Source organism: Phyllobates terribilis, unplaced genomic scaffold (assembly GCF_046119375.1).
Source record: "Phyllobates terribilis strain yellow unplaced genomic scaffold, ASM4611937v1 Scaffold_5__5_contigs__length_657084704, whole genome shotgun sequence".
Classification (NCBI taxonomy): domain Eukaryota; kingdom Metazoa; phylum Chordata; class Amphibia; order Anura; family Dendrobatidae; genus Phyllobates; species Phyllobates terribilis.
In genome coordinates, this window is record NW_027362765.1 from 119,007,970 (window position 1) to 119,027,161 (window position 19,192).

General features: G+C 41.0%; 1 protein-coding gene across 1 annotated transcript; it reads left to right on the plus strand.

Annotated features, from left to right (window-relative positions):
- The first annotated feature begins 985 nt into the window (after positions 1 to 985).
- Positions 986 to 16,181, plus strand: XKR7 (XK related 7). Its single transcript, XM_073682832.1, has 3 exons — positions 986 to 1,658; positions 9,385 to 9,584; positions 11,777 to 16,181. The coding sequence occupies exons 1-3, from the start codon at positions 1,321 to 1,323 to the stop codon at positions 12,727 to 12,729; spliced, it is 1,491 nt and encodes a 496-aa protein (XP_073538933.1). The 5' UTR covers positions 986 to 1,320; the 3' UTR covers positions 12,730 to 16,181.
- Positions 16,182 to 19,192: the final 3,011 nt, after the last annotated feature.

Sequence of the window (19,192 nt, forward strand, 5' to 3'; positions counted from 1 at the left end):
GTCAGTGTGCCCCTATATTACTGTATATTGTGCCCCTATATTACTGTACAGTCAGTGTGCTCCCTATATGACTGTATATTGTGCCCCTATATTACTGTATACTGTGCCCCCTATATTACTGTACAGTCAGTGTGCCACTATATTACTGTATATTGTGCCCCCTATATTACTGTTTATTGTGCCCATATTACTGTACAGTCAGTGTGCCCCCTATATTACTGTATATTGTGCTCCCTATATTACTGTACAGTCAGTGTGCCCCTATATTACTGTATACTGTGCCCCCTATATTACTGTACAGTCAGTGTGCCACTATATTACTGTATATTGTGCCCCCTATATTACTGTTTATTGTGCCCATATTACTGTACAGTCAGTGGGCCCCCTATATTATTTTATTGTGCCCCCTATATTACTGTACAGTCAGTGTGCCACTATATTACTGTATATTGTGCCCCCTATATTACTGTACAGTCAGTGTGCCCCTATATTACTGTTTATTGTGCCCCTATATCACTGTACAGTCAGTGTGCCCCCTATATTACTGTATATTGTGCCCCCTATATTACTGCACAGTCAGTGTGCCCCCTATATTACTGTATATTGTGCCCCTATATTACTGTACAGTCAGTGTGCCCCCTATGTGCCCGGTACTGTTGTATGGGGGGCAGTGCATGGTGGATGGGGGGCACATGAGGGTCCGCCATGGCTCAGTATTGGAGCTCAGCACCGCGGACGGCAGCTCGGTCCGCAAGTTGCTCGGGCTGATGCGGGCACCGGGCTGGTGGGGGCTCGGGGCTGATGCGGGCACCGGGCTGGTGGGGGCTCGGGGCTGATGCGGGCACCGGGCTGGTGGGGGCTCGGGGCTGATGCGGGCACCGGGCTGGTGGGGGTTCGGGGCTGATGCGGGCACCGGGTTGGTGGGGGCTCGGGGCTGGTGGGGGCTCTGGGAGGAGGGTATTGGGGGCAGATTACAAGATGTGGGCGCTACCCCCGGATTACAAGGACGGCGGGGTTATAACTGGGTGGAGGGCTGGAAGGGGTTAATGCCGGGGGCGGGGCCACAGACAGATACATTGTGATACATTGTTGCAATTCTCGGATTCCGTGTAACGGTCATATGACAGCAGCTCCCCCGATACCGTCCCCGGCGCCCCCGGAAGAGCCCGAGCGTCCTGCCCAGGGTAGCGATGGCTGCCGGCGCCTGTGCCCGGTTGGTGCCCGGTTGTGATGCCCTCTTCTCCGGTGGATGGATGTGTCGCCCTCCGGTAGAGGTGTAGTCAGCCCCGGGTGTGTCCCCGGAAGTCGGCTCCTCCCATCATGGCGGCAGAGTCGGACGGTACCCGGGTGGCTCCCCGGTGCCCCCGTTACTCTCTCCGGGACGGCCTGTGGGTGGTGGCCGCGCTGCTCGTCTTCTTCTCGGACGGAGCGTCGGACCTGTGGCTGGCGGCGGATTACCTGCAGCGGCACCGGCTCAGCTGCTTCTGGCCCACGGTGCTGCTGGTGCTGCTGCCCTCCCTGCTCACCCAGAGCCTGAGCTTCAGCTGGGCGGTCACCGACAGGGGCTCCTCACCGGCCGCCACCCGCCCCTGCTGCCGCCTCTGCGCCTGGTTCGTGCAGGGCTCCATCCACCTGCTGCAGCTCGGACAGGTGTGGAGGTGAGAGGGTTAAACTGGGCATCACGGGTCATACTGGATATCACTTGTCATACTGGATATCACTTGTCATACTTGGGTCATCACGGGTCATACTGGATATCACTTGTCATACTGAGGTGATCACTTGTCAAACTGGGGTCATCACGGGTCATACTGGGGTCATCACTGGTCACACTGGATATCACTTGTCATACTGGGGTCATCACGGGTCATACTGGGGTCATCACTGGTCACACTGGATATCACTTGTCATACTGGGGTCATCACGGGTCATACTGGGGTCATCACGGGTCACACTGGATATCACTTGTCATACTGGATATCACTTGTCATACTGGGGTCATCACTTGTCATACTGGGGTCATCACTCGTCATACTGGATATCACTGGTCACACTTGGGTCATCACTGGTCACACTGGGTTCATCACTGATCACATTGGAGGATATACTGGGGGAATTACTGGTCACACTGGGTATAAGAGATCACTCTGGCCATCACTGGGGTTGTCACTGGTCTCACTGGATATCAGTGGTCGTACTGGTCATTAGCATCTCTGCTCATACTGGGTATAAGAGATAACACTGGGCATCACTGGTCATACTGGTTGCAGCAGCTCACTTTGGGCGTCATTAGTTATACTGGGTGCAAAAGATTATGTTGGGCATCACTGGTCAAACTTGGTCCAACAGATCACACTGGGCATCACTGGTTATACTGGTTGCAAGAGATCTCACAGACTATACAAGTGATCACCCTATGTGTTGCATATTGGGTGCAGCAGATCCCACTGGTCATACTGGGTAAACCAGATCCTATTGGGGAGCACTGGTCATTACTTGAGTCGTCCCCTTGGGTATCACTGGTTACAGTCAGAATCATTGGTTATACTGGGTACAGATTACACCTGGGATGACCTGTCACTAGTGGGTGCAAGTATTACTGGTTACACTGGGCAGCACTGGCCACATACTGGTTATACTGGGCACTGACGCTGGTCTCTTACACTGGTGGTTACTGGTGACTTCTCTGATTGCAACATCTCCATTATTATTGGGTTCATTATATTTTTACTGAAACCGCAGAAGATGAGAGTAATAATGATTTCTGGTTGCTATGGATGATGGAATATTCACAATCCTCCATATGCTGCTACAACACACAACCCACTCTGCTACATCACCATCTGGTGCAATATACAGGTCACTGTACTATCAGTATATACCACATGTAATATGCAGTAACTGTACTATTAGTATATATCACATGTAATATATCCAGACACTGTACTATTAGTATATATCTCATGTAATATACAGTCACTGTGTATTATTAGTATATATCACATCACATGTAATATAGTCACTGTGTATTATTTGTATATATCACATGTAATATACAGTCACTGTGTACTATTAGTATATATCACATGTAATATACAGTCACTGTGTACTATTAGTATTCAACACATCTAATATACAGACACTGTACTATTAGTATATAACATGTAATATACAGTCACTGTGTACTATTAGTATACTGTATAACACATGTAATATTCAGACACTGTACTATTAGTTTATATCACATGTAATATACAGTCACTGTGTACTTTTAGTATATATCACATGTAATATATCCAGACACTGTACTATTAGTATATATCACATGTAATATACAGTCACTGTGTACTATTAGTATATAACACATGTAATATACAGTCACTGTACTATTAGTTTATATCACATGTAATATACAGTCACTGTGTACTTTTAGTATATATCACATGTAATATACAGTCACTGTACTATTAGTATATATTACATGTAATATACTGATCACTGTGTACTATTAGTATATATCACATGTAATATACAGTCACTGTGTACTATTAGTATATATTACATGTAATATACAGTCACTGTGTATTATTAGTATATACCACATGTAATATACTGGTCACTGTACTATTAGTATATATCACATGTAATATACAGTCACTGTGTACTATTAGTATATATCACATGTAATATACTGGTCACTGTACTATTAGTATATATCACATGTAATATACAGTCACTGTGTACTATTAGTATATTTGACATGTAATATACAGTCACTGTGTACTCTTAGTATATATTACATGTAATATACAGTCACTGTGTATTATTAGTATATATCACATCACATGTAATATAGTCACTGTGTATTATTTGTATATATCACATGTAATATACAGTCACTGTGTACTATTAGTATATATTACATGTAATATACAGTCACTGTGTACTATTAGTATTCAACACATCTAATATACAGACACTGTACTATTAGTATATATTACATGTAATATACAGTCACTGTGTACTATTAGTATGTATCACATGTAATATACAGTCACTGTGTACTATTAGTTTATATCACATGTAATATACAGTCACTGTGTACTTTTAGTATATATCACATGTAATATATCCAGACACTGTACTAGTAGTATATATCACATGTAATATACAGTCACTGTGTACTATTAGTATATATCACATGTAATATACAGTCACTGTGTGCTATTAGTATATATCACATGTAATATACAGTCACTGTGTACTATTAGTATTCAACACATCTAATATACAGACACTGTACTATTAGTATATATTACATGTAATATACAGTCACTGTGTACTATTAGTATGTATCACATGTAATATACAGTCACTGTGTACTATTAGTATATAACACATGTAATATTCAGTCACTGTACTATTAGTTTATATCACATGTAATATACAGTCACTGTGTACTTTTAGTATATATCACATGTAATATATCCAGACACTGTACTATTAGTATATATCACATGTAATATACAGTCACTGTGTACTATTAGTATATAACACATGTAATATACAGTCACTGTACTATTAGTATATATCACATGTAATATACAGTCACTGTGTACTATTAGTATATAACACATGTAATATACAGTCACTGTACTATTAGTTTATATCACCTGTAATATACAGTCACTGTGTACTATTAGTATATATCACATGTAATATATTGGTCACTGTGTACTATTAGTTTATACCACATGTAATATACAGTCACTGTGTACTATTAGTAGATATCACCTGTAATATACAGTCACTGTGTACTATTAGTATATATCACATGTAATATACAGTCACTGTGTACTATTAGTATATACCACATGTAATATACAGTCACTGTGTACTATTAGTATATATCACATGTAATATACAGTCACTCTGTACTATTAGTATATATTACATGTAATATACCGTCACTGTGTACTATTAGTATATACCATATGTAATATACAGGTCACTGTGTACTATTAGTATATACCATATTACATATGGTATATATACTGTGTACTATTAGTATATACCACATGTAATATACAGTCACTGTGTACTATTAGTTTATATCACATGTAATATACTGTTCACTGTGCACTGTTAGTATATATTACATGTAATATACAGTCATTGTGTACTGTTAGTATATATTACATGTAATATACAGTCACTGTACTATTAGTATATATCACATGTAATATACAGTCACTGTGTACTATTAGTATATATTACATGTAATATACAATCACTGTATTATTAGTATATATCACATGTAATATATTGGTCACTGTGTATTATTAGTATATACCACATGTAATATACAGTCACTGTGTACTATTAGTATATATTACATGTAATATACCGGTACTGTGTACTATTAGTATATATTACATGTAATATATAGTCACTCTGTACTATTAGTATATATTACATGTAATATACAGGTCACTGTGCACTATTAGTATATACCACATGTAATATGGTATATATACTGTGTACTATTAGTATATATCACATGTAATATACAGTCACTGTGTACTATTAGTTTATATCACATGTAATATACTGGTCACTGTGTATTGTTAGTATATATTACATGTAATATACAGTCATTGTGTACTGTTAGTATATATTAGATGCAATATACAGTCACTGTGTACTATTAGTATATATCACATGTAATATACAGTCACTGTGTACTATTAGTATATATTACATGTAATATATAGTCACTCTGTACTATTAGTATATATTACATGTAATATACAGGTCACTGTGCACTATTAGTATATACCACATGTAATATGGTATATATACTGTGTACTATTAGTATATATCACATGTAATATACAGTCACTGTGTACTATTAGTTTATATCACATGTAATATACTGGTCACTGTGTATTGTTAGTATATATTACATGTAATATACAGTCATTGTGTACTGTTAGTATATATTAGATGCAATATACAGTCACTGTGTACTATTAGTATATATTACATGTAATATACAGTCACTGTGTACTATTAGTATATATTACATGTAATATACAGTCACTGTGTACTATTAGTATATATTACATGTAATATACAATCATTGTGTATTATTAGTATATATCACATGTAATATATTGGTCACTGTGTATTATTAGTATATATCACATGTAATATACAGTCACTGTGTACTATTAGTAGATAAAACCTGTAATATACAGTCACTGTGTACTATTAGTATATACCACATGTAATATACAGTCATTGTGTATTATTAGTATATATCACATGTAATATGCAGTCACTGTGTACTATTAGTAGATAAAACCTGTAATATACAGTCACTGTGTACTATTAGTATATACCACATGTAATATACAGTCACTGTGTATTATTAGTATATATCACATGTAATATACTGTCACTGTGTACTATTAGTAGATAAAACCTGTAATATACAGTCACTGTGTACTATTAGTATATGCCACATGTAATATACAGTCACTGTATTATTAGTATATATCACATGTAATATACAGTCACTGTGTACTATTAGTATATGCCACATGTAATATACAGTCACTGTATTATTAGTATATATCACATGTAATATACAGTCACTGTGTACTATTAGTAGATAAAACCTGTAATAGACAGTCACTGTGTACTATTAGTATATACCACATGTAATATAGTCACTGTGAATTATTAGTATATATCACATGTAATATACTGTCACTGTATACTATTAGTAGATAAAACCTGTAATAGACAGTCACTGTGTACTATTAGTATATACCACATGTAATATACAGACACTGTACTATTAGTATATACAGTGGGTACGGAAAGTATTCAGACCCCGTTAAATGTTTCACTCTTTGTTTCATTGCAGCCATTTGGTAAATTCTAAAAAGTTCATTTTTTCTCATTAAAGTACACTCTGTACCCCATCTTGACTGAAGAAAAAGAAATGTAGACATTTTTGCAAATTTATTAAAAAAGAAAAACTGAAATATCACATGGTCATAAGTATTCAGACCCTTTGCTTATACACTCATATTTACAGTATTTTTCGGACTATAAGACGCATCGGACAATAAGACGCACACCGGTTTCAGAGGTGGAAATATGGAGAAAAAAAGCTCCTATGGCATGCTGGGAGTTATAGTTCCCCACATTTATGTGTATGCCCTGAGAACTTTACCTCCCAGCATGTCCTTCAGCTATTATGCCATGCTGGGAGTTATAGTTCACCACAGGAGTGGTACAGTGTTTAATGACATGTGCTTTTTCACTTTATACTTTACTTCTACCTTATAATGCTTGCCTCTCATTCTGGATAGGCAGGGAGTGGGGTCACACTGGCTGGGGGCTGTGGCTGCAGAGGAGGCTGTGGCTGTGGAGGGGACTGTGACTGCGGAGAGGGCTGTGGTAGCTGGGGCAGCGATGGAGCGGTGTTACCCAGTGGGCGCCGCCATGAATTCACTATGGCCACGCGAGACATCAGGAGGTGGGTGGTCTCCCATCCACAGAACAGCACAGCACGCAGTCATCCCCAGCCCTGCCTCTTAATAACGTCACTGTAGCGTGCGATCTGGTTAGGAGACCGCCCACCTCCGCTGCCACAGCCCCAGCCGCCCCCCACATCACAAAAACGGTACATTCGGACCATAAGACGCACCCTCCTTTTCCCTCAAAATTTCTCATGGTCCGAAAAGTGATCCTCCTTGAGATGGTTCTACTCCTTCATTGGAGTCCAGCTGTGTTTAATTAAACTGATAGGACTTGATTTGGAAAAGCACACACCTGTCTATATAAGACCTCACAGCTCATAGTGCATGTCAGACCAAATGAGAATCATGAGCTCAAAGGAACTGCCCAAGGAGCTCAGAGACAGAATTGTGGCAAGGCACAGATCTGGCCAATGTTATAAAAGAATTTCTGCATTACTCAAGGTTCCTAAGAGAACAGTGGCCTCCATAATCCTTAAATGGAAAAAGTTTGGGACCACTAGAAGTCTTCCTAGACGTGGCCGTCCAACCAAACTGAGCAATTGTGGGAGAAGAGTCTTGGTGAGAGAAGTAAAGAAGAACCCTAAGATCACTGTGGCTGAGCTCCAGAGATGCAGTAGGGAGATGGGAGAAAGTTCCACAAAGTCAACTATCGCTGCAGCCCTCCACCAGTCTGGCCTTTATGGCAGAGTGGCCCGACGGAAGCCTCTCCTCAGTGCAAGACATATGAAAGCCCGCATAGAGTTTGCTCAAAAACACATGAAGGACTCCCAGACTATGAGAAATAAGATTCTCTCGTAGATTGTGAGCCCTCGCGGGCAGGGTCCTCGCACCTCCTGTACCAGTCGCTGTCACATTGTGTTCAAGATTATTGTAATTGTTCTTGTATTATACCCCTTTTTTCACATGTAAAGCGCCATGGAATAAATGGCGCTATAATAATAAATAATAATAATAATTCTCTGGTCTGATGAGACGAAGATAGAACTTTTTGGTGATAATTCTAAGCGGTATGTGTGGAGAAAACCAGGCACTGCTCATCACCTGCTCAATACAATCCCAACAGTGAAACATGGTGGTGGCAGCATCATGCTATGGGGGTGTTTTTCAGCTGTAGGGACATGACGACTGGTTGCAATTGAAGGAAACATGAATGCGGCCAAGTATAGAGATATCCTGGATGAAAACCTCTTCCAGAGTGCTCTGCACCTCAGACTTGGCCGAAGGTTCACCTTCCAACAAGACAATGACCCTAAGCACACAGCTAAAATAAAGGAGTGGCTTCATAACTCTGTGACCATTCTTGACTGGCCCAGCCAGAGCCCTGACCTAAACCCAATTGAGCATCTCTGGAGAGACCTGAAAATGGCTGTCCATCAACGTTCACCATCCAACCTGACTGAACTGGAGAGGATCTGCAAGGAAGAATGGCAGAGGATCCTTAAATCCAGCTGTGAAAAACTTGTTGCATCATTCCCAAGAAGACTCATGGCTGTACTAGCTCAAAAGGGTGCTTCTACTCAATACTGAGCAAAGGGTCTGAATACTTATGACCATGTGATATTTCAGTTTTTCTTTTTTAATTTGCAAAAATTTCTACATTTCTGTTTTTTTTTTTTCAGTCAAGATGGGGTGCAGAGTGTACTTTAATGAGAAAAAAAATGAACTTTTTAGAATTTACCAAATGGCTGCAATGAAACAAAGAGTGAAACATTTAAAGGGGTCTGAATACTTTCTGTACCCACTGTATCACATGTAATATACAGTTTCTGTGTTATTAGTATATATCACATGTAGTATACAGGTCACCGTGTCCCTTTTCTCTTGTCAGGTACCTGCGAGCGCTGTATCTGGGCCTGCAGAGCCGCTGGCATTCGGAGCAGCAGAGCCGCCATTTCTACTGGCGGATGATGTTTGAGAGTGCAGATATCAGCATGTTGCGCCTACTGGAGACATTTCTGAAGAGCGCCCCCCAGCTGGTGCTGCAGCTCTGCATCATGGTGCAGCAAGGCCATGTGGAGCCTTTACAGGGTGAGCACTTTTTCCTCATCTACCGTCCTCTAGAATATGCTCCATGCAGTCACCTCGGTGTAAGACGTAGAGGTATTGATGCACTTGCACATAATGCATGACTTATGTACTTATCCGTCTGCTGGGCATGATGAGCCCTGCAGTTCTCTTTTAGCATTTAAGTTGGAATTTCCCCCAGAAGAACCTGACTCTGTGAATGTGCTGCGCATTCAGATATGGGCGATGGCAGCGGTAGACGGGCGCTGATCTCTTACATAACTGACCTTTTATTGTCTGGGAATCAATAATTTACTGCAGTCAGTTGGAGGTGCTGCCATGGAGGTGGCGGTGAGAGGAGCGAGGCTCTCTCTTCTCAGGAAGTCCTGCGTCGCACGCTGACCCCTCCTCACTGTGACCTATTTGTTCTCCATGGGTCGTCTCTTGGTTGTGATATTTTGTTACTTGTATATATGTGGAATTAATAAACGATGGATGAAAGATTGATCACTGACTTACAATATATGGCCAACAGTATGTGACCTCTAACATCACTGTATGGGCTTAAATTATGAAGACTAGCGTCAACAGATTATTGTTCCTCCACCTCTGGACTCTATAGTTGGCCTCACACATTGGGGTAGTAGGTGTCCTTCAGACATTTCCCAAAATCAGATTCCTCCACCAGACTATTACATGGTGAAATTTAATTCATGACCCCAGTGAATGTATTACACTTTCCAAAGACCATTTGTGGTGGCTTTACATTTTCCCAGCTGATACCTGGCATTGAGCACTCAAGCCTTTGTTCAAATGCTCTGACGAAGAAACCCCAATCTATAAAGCTCTCGATGAACAGTCCTTGCGCTGGCATTTCTTCCAGATGTTCAGGACCCTACAGTAAATTCTGCAACTAAAGGCAGGCAATATTTAGGCTACATTCACACATCCAAGTGACGTGTCCTAGTGCTGTTGTTTTTTTTCTCGGACACCACATGGATCCATTGAGTTCCATTGATCCAAACACACAGTTGTTTTAAAAAAAGGTCTGTGTCTGTGAGGGGTTGTCCACTTATTAGACAAGTCCTTTTTAAATAAAGTTGACCCCCTTAAAAAATAAAAATAAAAGATTCTCACTTACCGTACCGTTGCTGTTGCAGCTATGGCGGCCTGGTCTCTCGAGACTCACTTGACAGTGCTATGCCACGTGAGCTCTTCAGCCAATCAACAGCCGCTGTTGCGCTCTGACTACTTCTCCGCTGTTGCGCTCTCACTACTTCTGTTTGTCCGATGTTCGGACAAAGGAAGGGAACGCTCAGCAGCCTAATACCAGACGATGATTGTCTACAGGGCTCGCGTGAGACCCGGGAGACTCGGTGCCGGTACGGGAGGTGAGTATCTCTTATTATTTAATTTTAATTTGCACTGCAGTTTTGCATCCAAGTTTCATCCATTTTTAACTCGTACTTTGCTAAGAGTCAATGGATAAAAAAGTTCAGGCAGCATAACTGCTTCAGTGAAAATGAAGGGATGAGGAAAAAAAGGATGCAAATAGGATGACAACTGAAAAAAAAGAATTACATTTCTCTTGGATGGTTGACATTGACACAGATGTGCGAATATAGGTTTGCTTTGTAAGCGATTGTCACATCCTCAATGATCATAAATTTGAGATATTCATTATAACCAATTTTAATGTTAATATATGAAGATTTTATGGTCCTATTCTAAATTTATTTACATATTCTCAATGCATGTAACCTAAATGGCTAACCATATTGGTTACAAGACAGGATCACATATTTTTGACAGTGGGTTTTAGAACTTTAAGATAAGCTTTTCTCTTAAAAAAATGCTACATTTCCCTGGCACTGAGCACCTGCAGGGTGGTTGGGGCCATATGTTTGATTGGAACCATCTGCATAGAACTTGTATGTTCTCCACGTGTTCACATATTCTTACTCCTACAGTCTGAAAGCTGCCTGATTACCCAGAAATGGGAAAGAGAGAGAGCGATGGCTAGTAGAGTAAGTCACTTCTCACTTTCAGGGTTCTTGAAAAGTTTATTGGCGACTTCTTGGTTGTCATCCATCCTTCCCAAAAGTTTGTTGGCTTACATTTGTATTATGGACAATGGTGGTGTTCCTCTATATTTTGATGATTTCTTCTTTTCTCATTCCTTTCTGTTATTTCCCATTGTGTCTCTCTTTTCTCAGGTCTTTCTGCCACTGCTTCTCTCCTTTCTCTTGCTTGGATGATTGCCTCTTACCAAAAGGTCCTAAGAGATTCCCGGGACGATAAGATGCCCATGTCCTACAAAGGGGCTGTAGTGCAAATACTATGGCATCTCTTCACCATTGCTGCCCGAGCCTTGGCCTTCTCCCTCTTTGCCTCTGTCTTCCACTTATACTTTGGTATCTTCATTGTCACTCACTGGTGTCTCATGACTTTTTGGATTATCCAAGGGGAGACAGACTTCTGCATGTCTCGCTGGGAGGAGATCATCTACAACATGGTGCTGGGGATCATCTACATCTTCTGCTGGTTCAATGTTCGTGAGGGTCGGACTCGCTGTAGAATGAGCACCTACTACATCATTGTACTGTCTGAGAACGCAGTCCTCACCGCTCTGTGGTATTATTATCGGCCAGATTATATGCTCAGTGACTTCTACGCTCTACTTATTGTTTGTTCGGTGCTCTGCAGCTTTGCTCTTGGTGTCTTCTTCATGCTTATATACTACAGTCTTCTGCATCCCAATGGTCCAATGTTTGGCCCCTCAAGTAGTAGTTGTGTGTTCACAGAAGGTCCTGAGACTTCTAGGGTCCCTGAATTGGAAGGCGCAGAAAGCCTTCCTTGTACTCTACCACGGACTACAGAGCAAGAACGGGACATGGTGCCTGGTGACAGGGACAGTTGTGTTCCTGTGTTCCAAGTCCGTTCTAGTGTCCCACCAACCCCTGTGACACGTGTTCCCCGAGCGCAAGGGCCTGTCATACGTATCGATCTTCCACGAAAGAAATATCCTGCCTGGGATGCCCATTTTATTGACCGCCGCTTGCGGAAGACTATTTTGGCCTTGGAATATACTTCCCCAGCAACACCCCGTGTCCAGTACCGAACTTTAGGGACCTCACAGGAAGTTATGGAGTATGAAACAACAGTGTGACCCTCTTCTCAAGCTGTAGGGTGAAGGAGAGACTGGGGGATCACCTGATGGTGAGGAGATGCTCTTCAAAGTCTTGGAGGGTGAGGAGAATAGAGACACTGGTATGGGTCCAGTGGCAGAAGAGTTGGCCTTCAGAGGAGACCAGTAGTGGCTATGGTTGGCATTCTGCAATATTATAGGTCACGCCGTGAAATGTTTGGTGTCTTATTGAAGGTTTCTGTGCACACATTGAGCAGAAGGCACTCTCTGGTGTATTGTATGTATGTTATAAGAAGAGAATCTGGAGCAGAAATAGGCATCTGAAGGTTCTCCAAATATGTCTGGGCAAGACCTTGCCAGTCAGCAATGTCTTAAGAGCAAGCAGTTGACTGGCAAGACCTTTAGGTGGCTTTCAAGTCAATAGCTGATGCCATTTCACAGGTTTACAAATCTGCTATAAGATCTGAAGTGTGTGGCTGATGTTTAAGAGGTCAAAAATAAAAGAAGCTGGCGTGTGTGTAGATCCTGATCAGGAAATGGGAGAAGAGCGGCAGTAAGAGTGGGCAGAGGTACCTTGGATAGTTCTGTAGGACTTGATGACATATGGAAAGACCTCTGTCCTGTAAAAAAAAAAAGATCACGCTGGCCCGGTGAAATGGGTGTTTTTGGAGTGTGAGTAACACCTACTATGAGCACATGACTGCCTGTATTGTATATAATGGTGGTGACGTGTATGGTGGTGTTTCTATAGTGGTGTGCAAGCCTATATATCGTGAGCTGGACTTCCAGATTGTTCATTATGGGGAGCCTTACCTATCTACAACTACAATGCACAGGGGCATTATCAGCCCTTAAACCCAATGGTCTGCAACATCTGGTGCTTCAGCTGTTTTGAAACTACAACTCTCATCAGGTTTTGGGTCTGAATTGTAGTTTATTACTAGATGGAGTGTTTAATATCCCATAAACAGCAATGAAAGTAGAGCACAGTCACAGGTATCATGTACCCCATATTAGTCCCTAATGTATTCACACCCTCACACATGGTATAGAGATGTATACGGTATAGTAGCGTCATGTGGGGCACATCACACAGCAGTGTATGGGATTACAGGGCAGCAGATTGGGAAATATTAGTCTCAGTGGGACCACAGTGTAATGGGATTTCAAATGCCGCCATGTTGTTGTGTTTGGAGCAGAAGTAAAGTGTGTGATCATGGACGTCTCATATCATATCCCACGAAGGCGGCAATGAATGGGATTTATGGACTATAGCCGGACAATACGGGTATACTAGTTCTACAGCTTCTCTGCTTCATATTACACAATTCCCCAGTGTAAGGGAAGTAGCTCTGGCAGGTGCAGGGGTAGAAGTAGCATATGATCCTTGATGCCTAAAGGGCCCAAAATCCCCCCGGCACATAAGGAGACACCAATATCATAATGGCACATGGTAAATGTGGGTCTCTGTTGCAGATCTTGAATTGGCTTCACATAATACCTCTACTCAGCACGATACATGCTACTGGCTAATAAGAGCTTATGTAAAGCTCACAATGGGATCTGGGTTATCTACATCACATTCATACACTGCAATATATGTAAACTATATGCAATATTGCTGGACTTCATTAACACATGATCCCAGGTCCACAGTGACTTTAAAAAAAAATCTCACAATATTTCATAGAAAATTAATGTCCAAGGTACTTTGTAAATACATTACATTACTTATCCTGTATTGATCCTGAGTTACATCTTGTATTATACTCCAGAGCTGCATTCAGTATTCTGCTGGTGGAGTCACTGTGTACATACATTACATTACTTATCCTGTATTGATCCTGAGTTACATCTTGTATTATACTCCAGAGCTGCACTCACTATTCTGCTGGTGGAGTCACTGTGTACATACATTACTTATCCTGTACTGATCCTGAGTTACATCCTGTATTATACTCCAGAGCTGCACTCACTATTCCGCTGGTGGAGTCACTGTGTACATACATTACTTATCCTGTATTGATCCTGAGTTACATCTTGTATTATACTCCAGAGCTGCACTCACTATTCTGCTGGTGGAGTCACTGTGTACATACATTACATTACTTATCCTGTACTGATCCTGGGTTACATCTTGTATTATACTCCTGAGCTGCACTCACTGTTCTGCTGGTGGAGTCACTGTATACATACATTACATTACTTATCCTGTACTGATCCTGAGTTGCATCCTATATTATTATACTCCAGAGCTGCACTCGCTATTCATCAGGTTATTATTAGAAACAGTCTGCAAGCTTTTGATAAGTTACACTAACTATTTCACTGTAATGCATGGGGCGTAATGTGTAATGTAATGTTTGTGTACAGTAACTTCACCAGCAGAATAATGAGTGCAGCTCCTGAGTATAATAAAGGATGAGGATCGGTACAGAATAAGTAATGTAATTAATGTTTATACACAGTGACTCCATCAGCAGACTAGTGAGTGCAGCTCTGGATTATAACACAAGATGTAACTCAGGATCAGTGTAGGATAAGTAATGTAATGTATTTACACAGTGACTCCACCAGCAGAATATTGAGTGCAGCTCTGGAGTATAATACAGGCTGTAACTCAGGATCAGTACAGGATAAGTAATGTAATGTATGTACACAGTGAATGCACCAGCAGAATAGTGAGTGCAGTTCTGGAGTATAATACAGGATGTAACTCAGGATAAGTAATGTAATGTATGTACACAGTAACTCCACCAGTAGAATAGTGAGTGCAGCTCTGGAGTATAATACAGGATGTAACTCAGGATCAGTACAGGATAAGTAATGTAATGTATGTACACAGTAACTCCACCAGTAGAATAGTGAGTGCAGCTCTGGAGTATAATACAGGATGTAACTCAGGATCAGTACAGGATAAGTAATGTAATGTATGTACACAGTGACTCCACCAGTAGAATAGTGAGTGCAGCTCTGGAGTATAATACAGGATGTAACTGAGGATCGGTACAGAATAAGTGTTGCAATTTATTTAGATCTTTTTCCTATACAAAAAAATGTAAAATAGCATTAAATATTGAACACATGCTTTCATTTATTCTGGCTAGTAGGCTGCATAGCCAAGAACTTCTTGACAGCCTCATGTTACCTCATATGCATGAATCATAGTTGTTTTCCTTATGGGAAGACCAGACAGATTTGTACAGTTGACAAAAAGCCCCGTAGAAGTAAAGTGTGTTGTGGTGGAAGGAGCCTGTTTCCATAACTGTGTCTATAAGATGGTGACATCATCTTCCTCCTCCTTTCTGACTTGTATTCCCATTAGTTGTACTTATCATTTTGGCTCATCATCTTCAGGCGCCCGCTCATGTTAAGCAGTGGTGTCTTCATTGCTCTTCTCATATGTTTCTGGTAATAACCAGGCAGCCATTTTGTTGTAGCCCTTTTGAGGTAATGCGTATAGTTGTCCTGTATATAGCCCTCAGTGCAGATATGACGTGGTGTCGCTGGGTGGTGGCCACTTCAGTGCTGTGTAATGTGCCGTTGTTTTGCTCACGACTGGACCACACGTAATTGTGACGCACGGACTGGCTCCTCATGTATTATATCTATAAACTAATCAAGCTTATATATTGGGAGAGGAGGACTGCTCATAGTCTGTGTCAATTGATTCAGCCTAACCATGATTTTATATACTTTGGCCATGAACGGGAAGAGGTGGGACAGTGTCAATAGTCTTCTTAAGTAACATATATTCTATTTCTACGGGAAGTCTGTCGATTTGATGCAATGTTCTGAAGGGAGACGTCTTTTGGAGCGACGCTTTGCAGGTAAGAATTTGTGCTTTGTATGTTAGTAGATCAGCAATAAGGAAAAGCAATACCCAAGTGGCTAAAAAAAAAGAAAATAAAAAACATTTGGTTAATATTTTAGGGCTGTTAATTAAGGGTCCAGGCCAAAGATACATTTCATAGATCACCAACCCTAGAGCTCCACCCAAACACATCACAACACGAGTCAGTGGATCCCATTATGTATACGGATCTGTTGGTTCCCCTCAAACATCCACTCTTCTTAGTAGCCATGTCTGCCTACCCTGTCTCTAAAAAGATTAAACTCTCCATTTGGACATACATGGTTAGATGACCCCAAAATTAACTTCACCATTCACCTGGACATAGGGGTCACTAATTTTTCAGTGCATCTGGAACCTTCTCCACTTGTAGTCACTTCAATATCTGAGGTGGCTTCAAGCCTTTTTATTTGTCTACTTTGGTTACCCGATTCATCATTGATTTCCTAGAACAGAAGATCCTTTTCTCAAGTCTTCTTCTTATGGAAGGTTGCATACATGGGATTTCCCATCCTAACCTCCAACATCTAATCATCTATCAATGGGTTGCCATGTTGCTTATACTGCTCCAGCATCTCCAAATGTGCCATTATGGATGGGCATCATCTTGTGGAGATCTCCTTCCCTATCAGTTGAGGTACCTGCATCTCCTCAGTAGCCCTAGGACTATGCCCATCTAAAGGTTAGCCAAACGTGTTAGAACTTGAAAGCACACAACTTTGATGAGTTCCAAGGATATAGGATTTTATGGTCAATGTCAACTTTCCTGAGAGCAATAACCATTGTACGTTCTACCAATTGTGATCATCTACAGCCACCGACTGTTATGAGAACCTCCACATCGTAGCTCTTCATCATTAGTAAGGGGCCAGATACTCGGTTGCTCAAGTTCTTGGTGTTTACCCCCTTACAATTAAAACAATTTAGAAAAACATGGCTGCTTTGTTTGAGAAACAGCGCTGCTTCATTGAAGTAAAGGGAGCTTATCTACAATACCACATACAACCATTGTTTCCGAAACAAAGTATCCTTGTCATTACAGAATATACACAGCATTGGACATTTCAGTTTCAGATCTGGACATCCAGAAGATGACTTTTAACGTTAATGTTGGGTTCCTTTTCCTATACATGACCATTTAGTTGACTTTCCAGTATTTTATGGGGTTCTGTCCTACTAGATTAAGTATGGGTGTGGAATGGGTGGGAAAGTGTTGCCATTGGCACTTACTATGGTCCTTGTCATGGATGGCAACACACATTGGCTTAGTTGGGCATCTGCCCTATTGCCCAATCTAATTTGTGGACTGGTCCTGGAGATTGGGGGCGCATGTTCACTTTTCCATATGAGCAGTCTCCGAATGACTGCTGAATCTCCAGCTGATCGGTGTGTTAGTCAAGTCTGCTAATGTAATGGACAAAAGATATATAATAGATAACTCGATTTCCCATCTCCTGTATTGCCTGATACATTCCTGTGAATCTTATCTGTATATATATGGTGAGTTCTGACGTCAGTGCTTATAATTGATGAGTCTTAATATAATTGCGTAATTTTGAAGTGAATGACCCTATTAGAAATGGTGGCAGATATCCAGAGTCTCCCTTGATTTCTATGACGTATAAAAACTGACCTGGCTGCAGTTTTGTGCCTTTGTCTTGAAATCTCTTGGTGACTATTAATAATCTTAAAGGGCACTTCCAGTCGTCTTTCATACTAACATGATTTAATTTTCACTGGTAGAAGATTCATTCTTTTGTACATTGTTACCCAGTGATGAGTAACCAGAGCTTCTAAGAGGAGCAGAGGAAGGGAAGAGACTACTGCTCTGTGCACATTCCTGACAAGTGGTTGTCACTTTATATGTCCATTCAGCCATTGTCCTGACAAACTGAGCTGTTCTACACCAGCATTAAAGAGGTGTCCTCATCTTTCTTCAGGAGCTCACCGTCCTTCTCCCTCCTGGCTTCCTTCTTGCAATGGGGGAAGGTGCGCTCCTGATGAATAACAGTTTGAGATGGCGGCACAGTTGAGCTGCTGGACCAAACCGTAGATTCTTCGATACTGCAAGCTGAGGCAGCTTTGTTTCTGCAGCATCGGAGGAGCGCTGGGACACTAAAGCTGTTGAGATAACCCCTTTAAGTAATGTAATCTGTTCTTGCTATGAACAAAAATCTAACTGCTATAATACCGCCACTGATGTACACCAATGTAACGAAGACTCTATTATATTACTGCCCCCTTTGAAGAAAAATAGAATTATCATAGTACTGCCCCCTCTGTACAAGCATATAACTACTATAATACTGCCCCATATGTACAAGATTATAACTGCTATAATACTGCCCCTTATGTGCAAGAATTTAACTACTATAATACTGCCCCATATGTGCAAGAATATAACTACTATAATACTGCTCCTATGTACAAGCATATAACTACTATAATAATGCCCCCTATGTACAGGAATATAACTACTATAATACTGCCCCTATGTACAAGAATATTACTACTATAATACTGCTCCTATGTACAAGCATATAACTACTATAATACTGCCCCTATGTACAAGAATATAACTACTATAATACTGCCCCTTATGCACAAGAATATAACTACTATAATACTGTC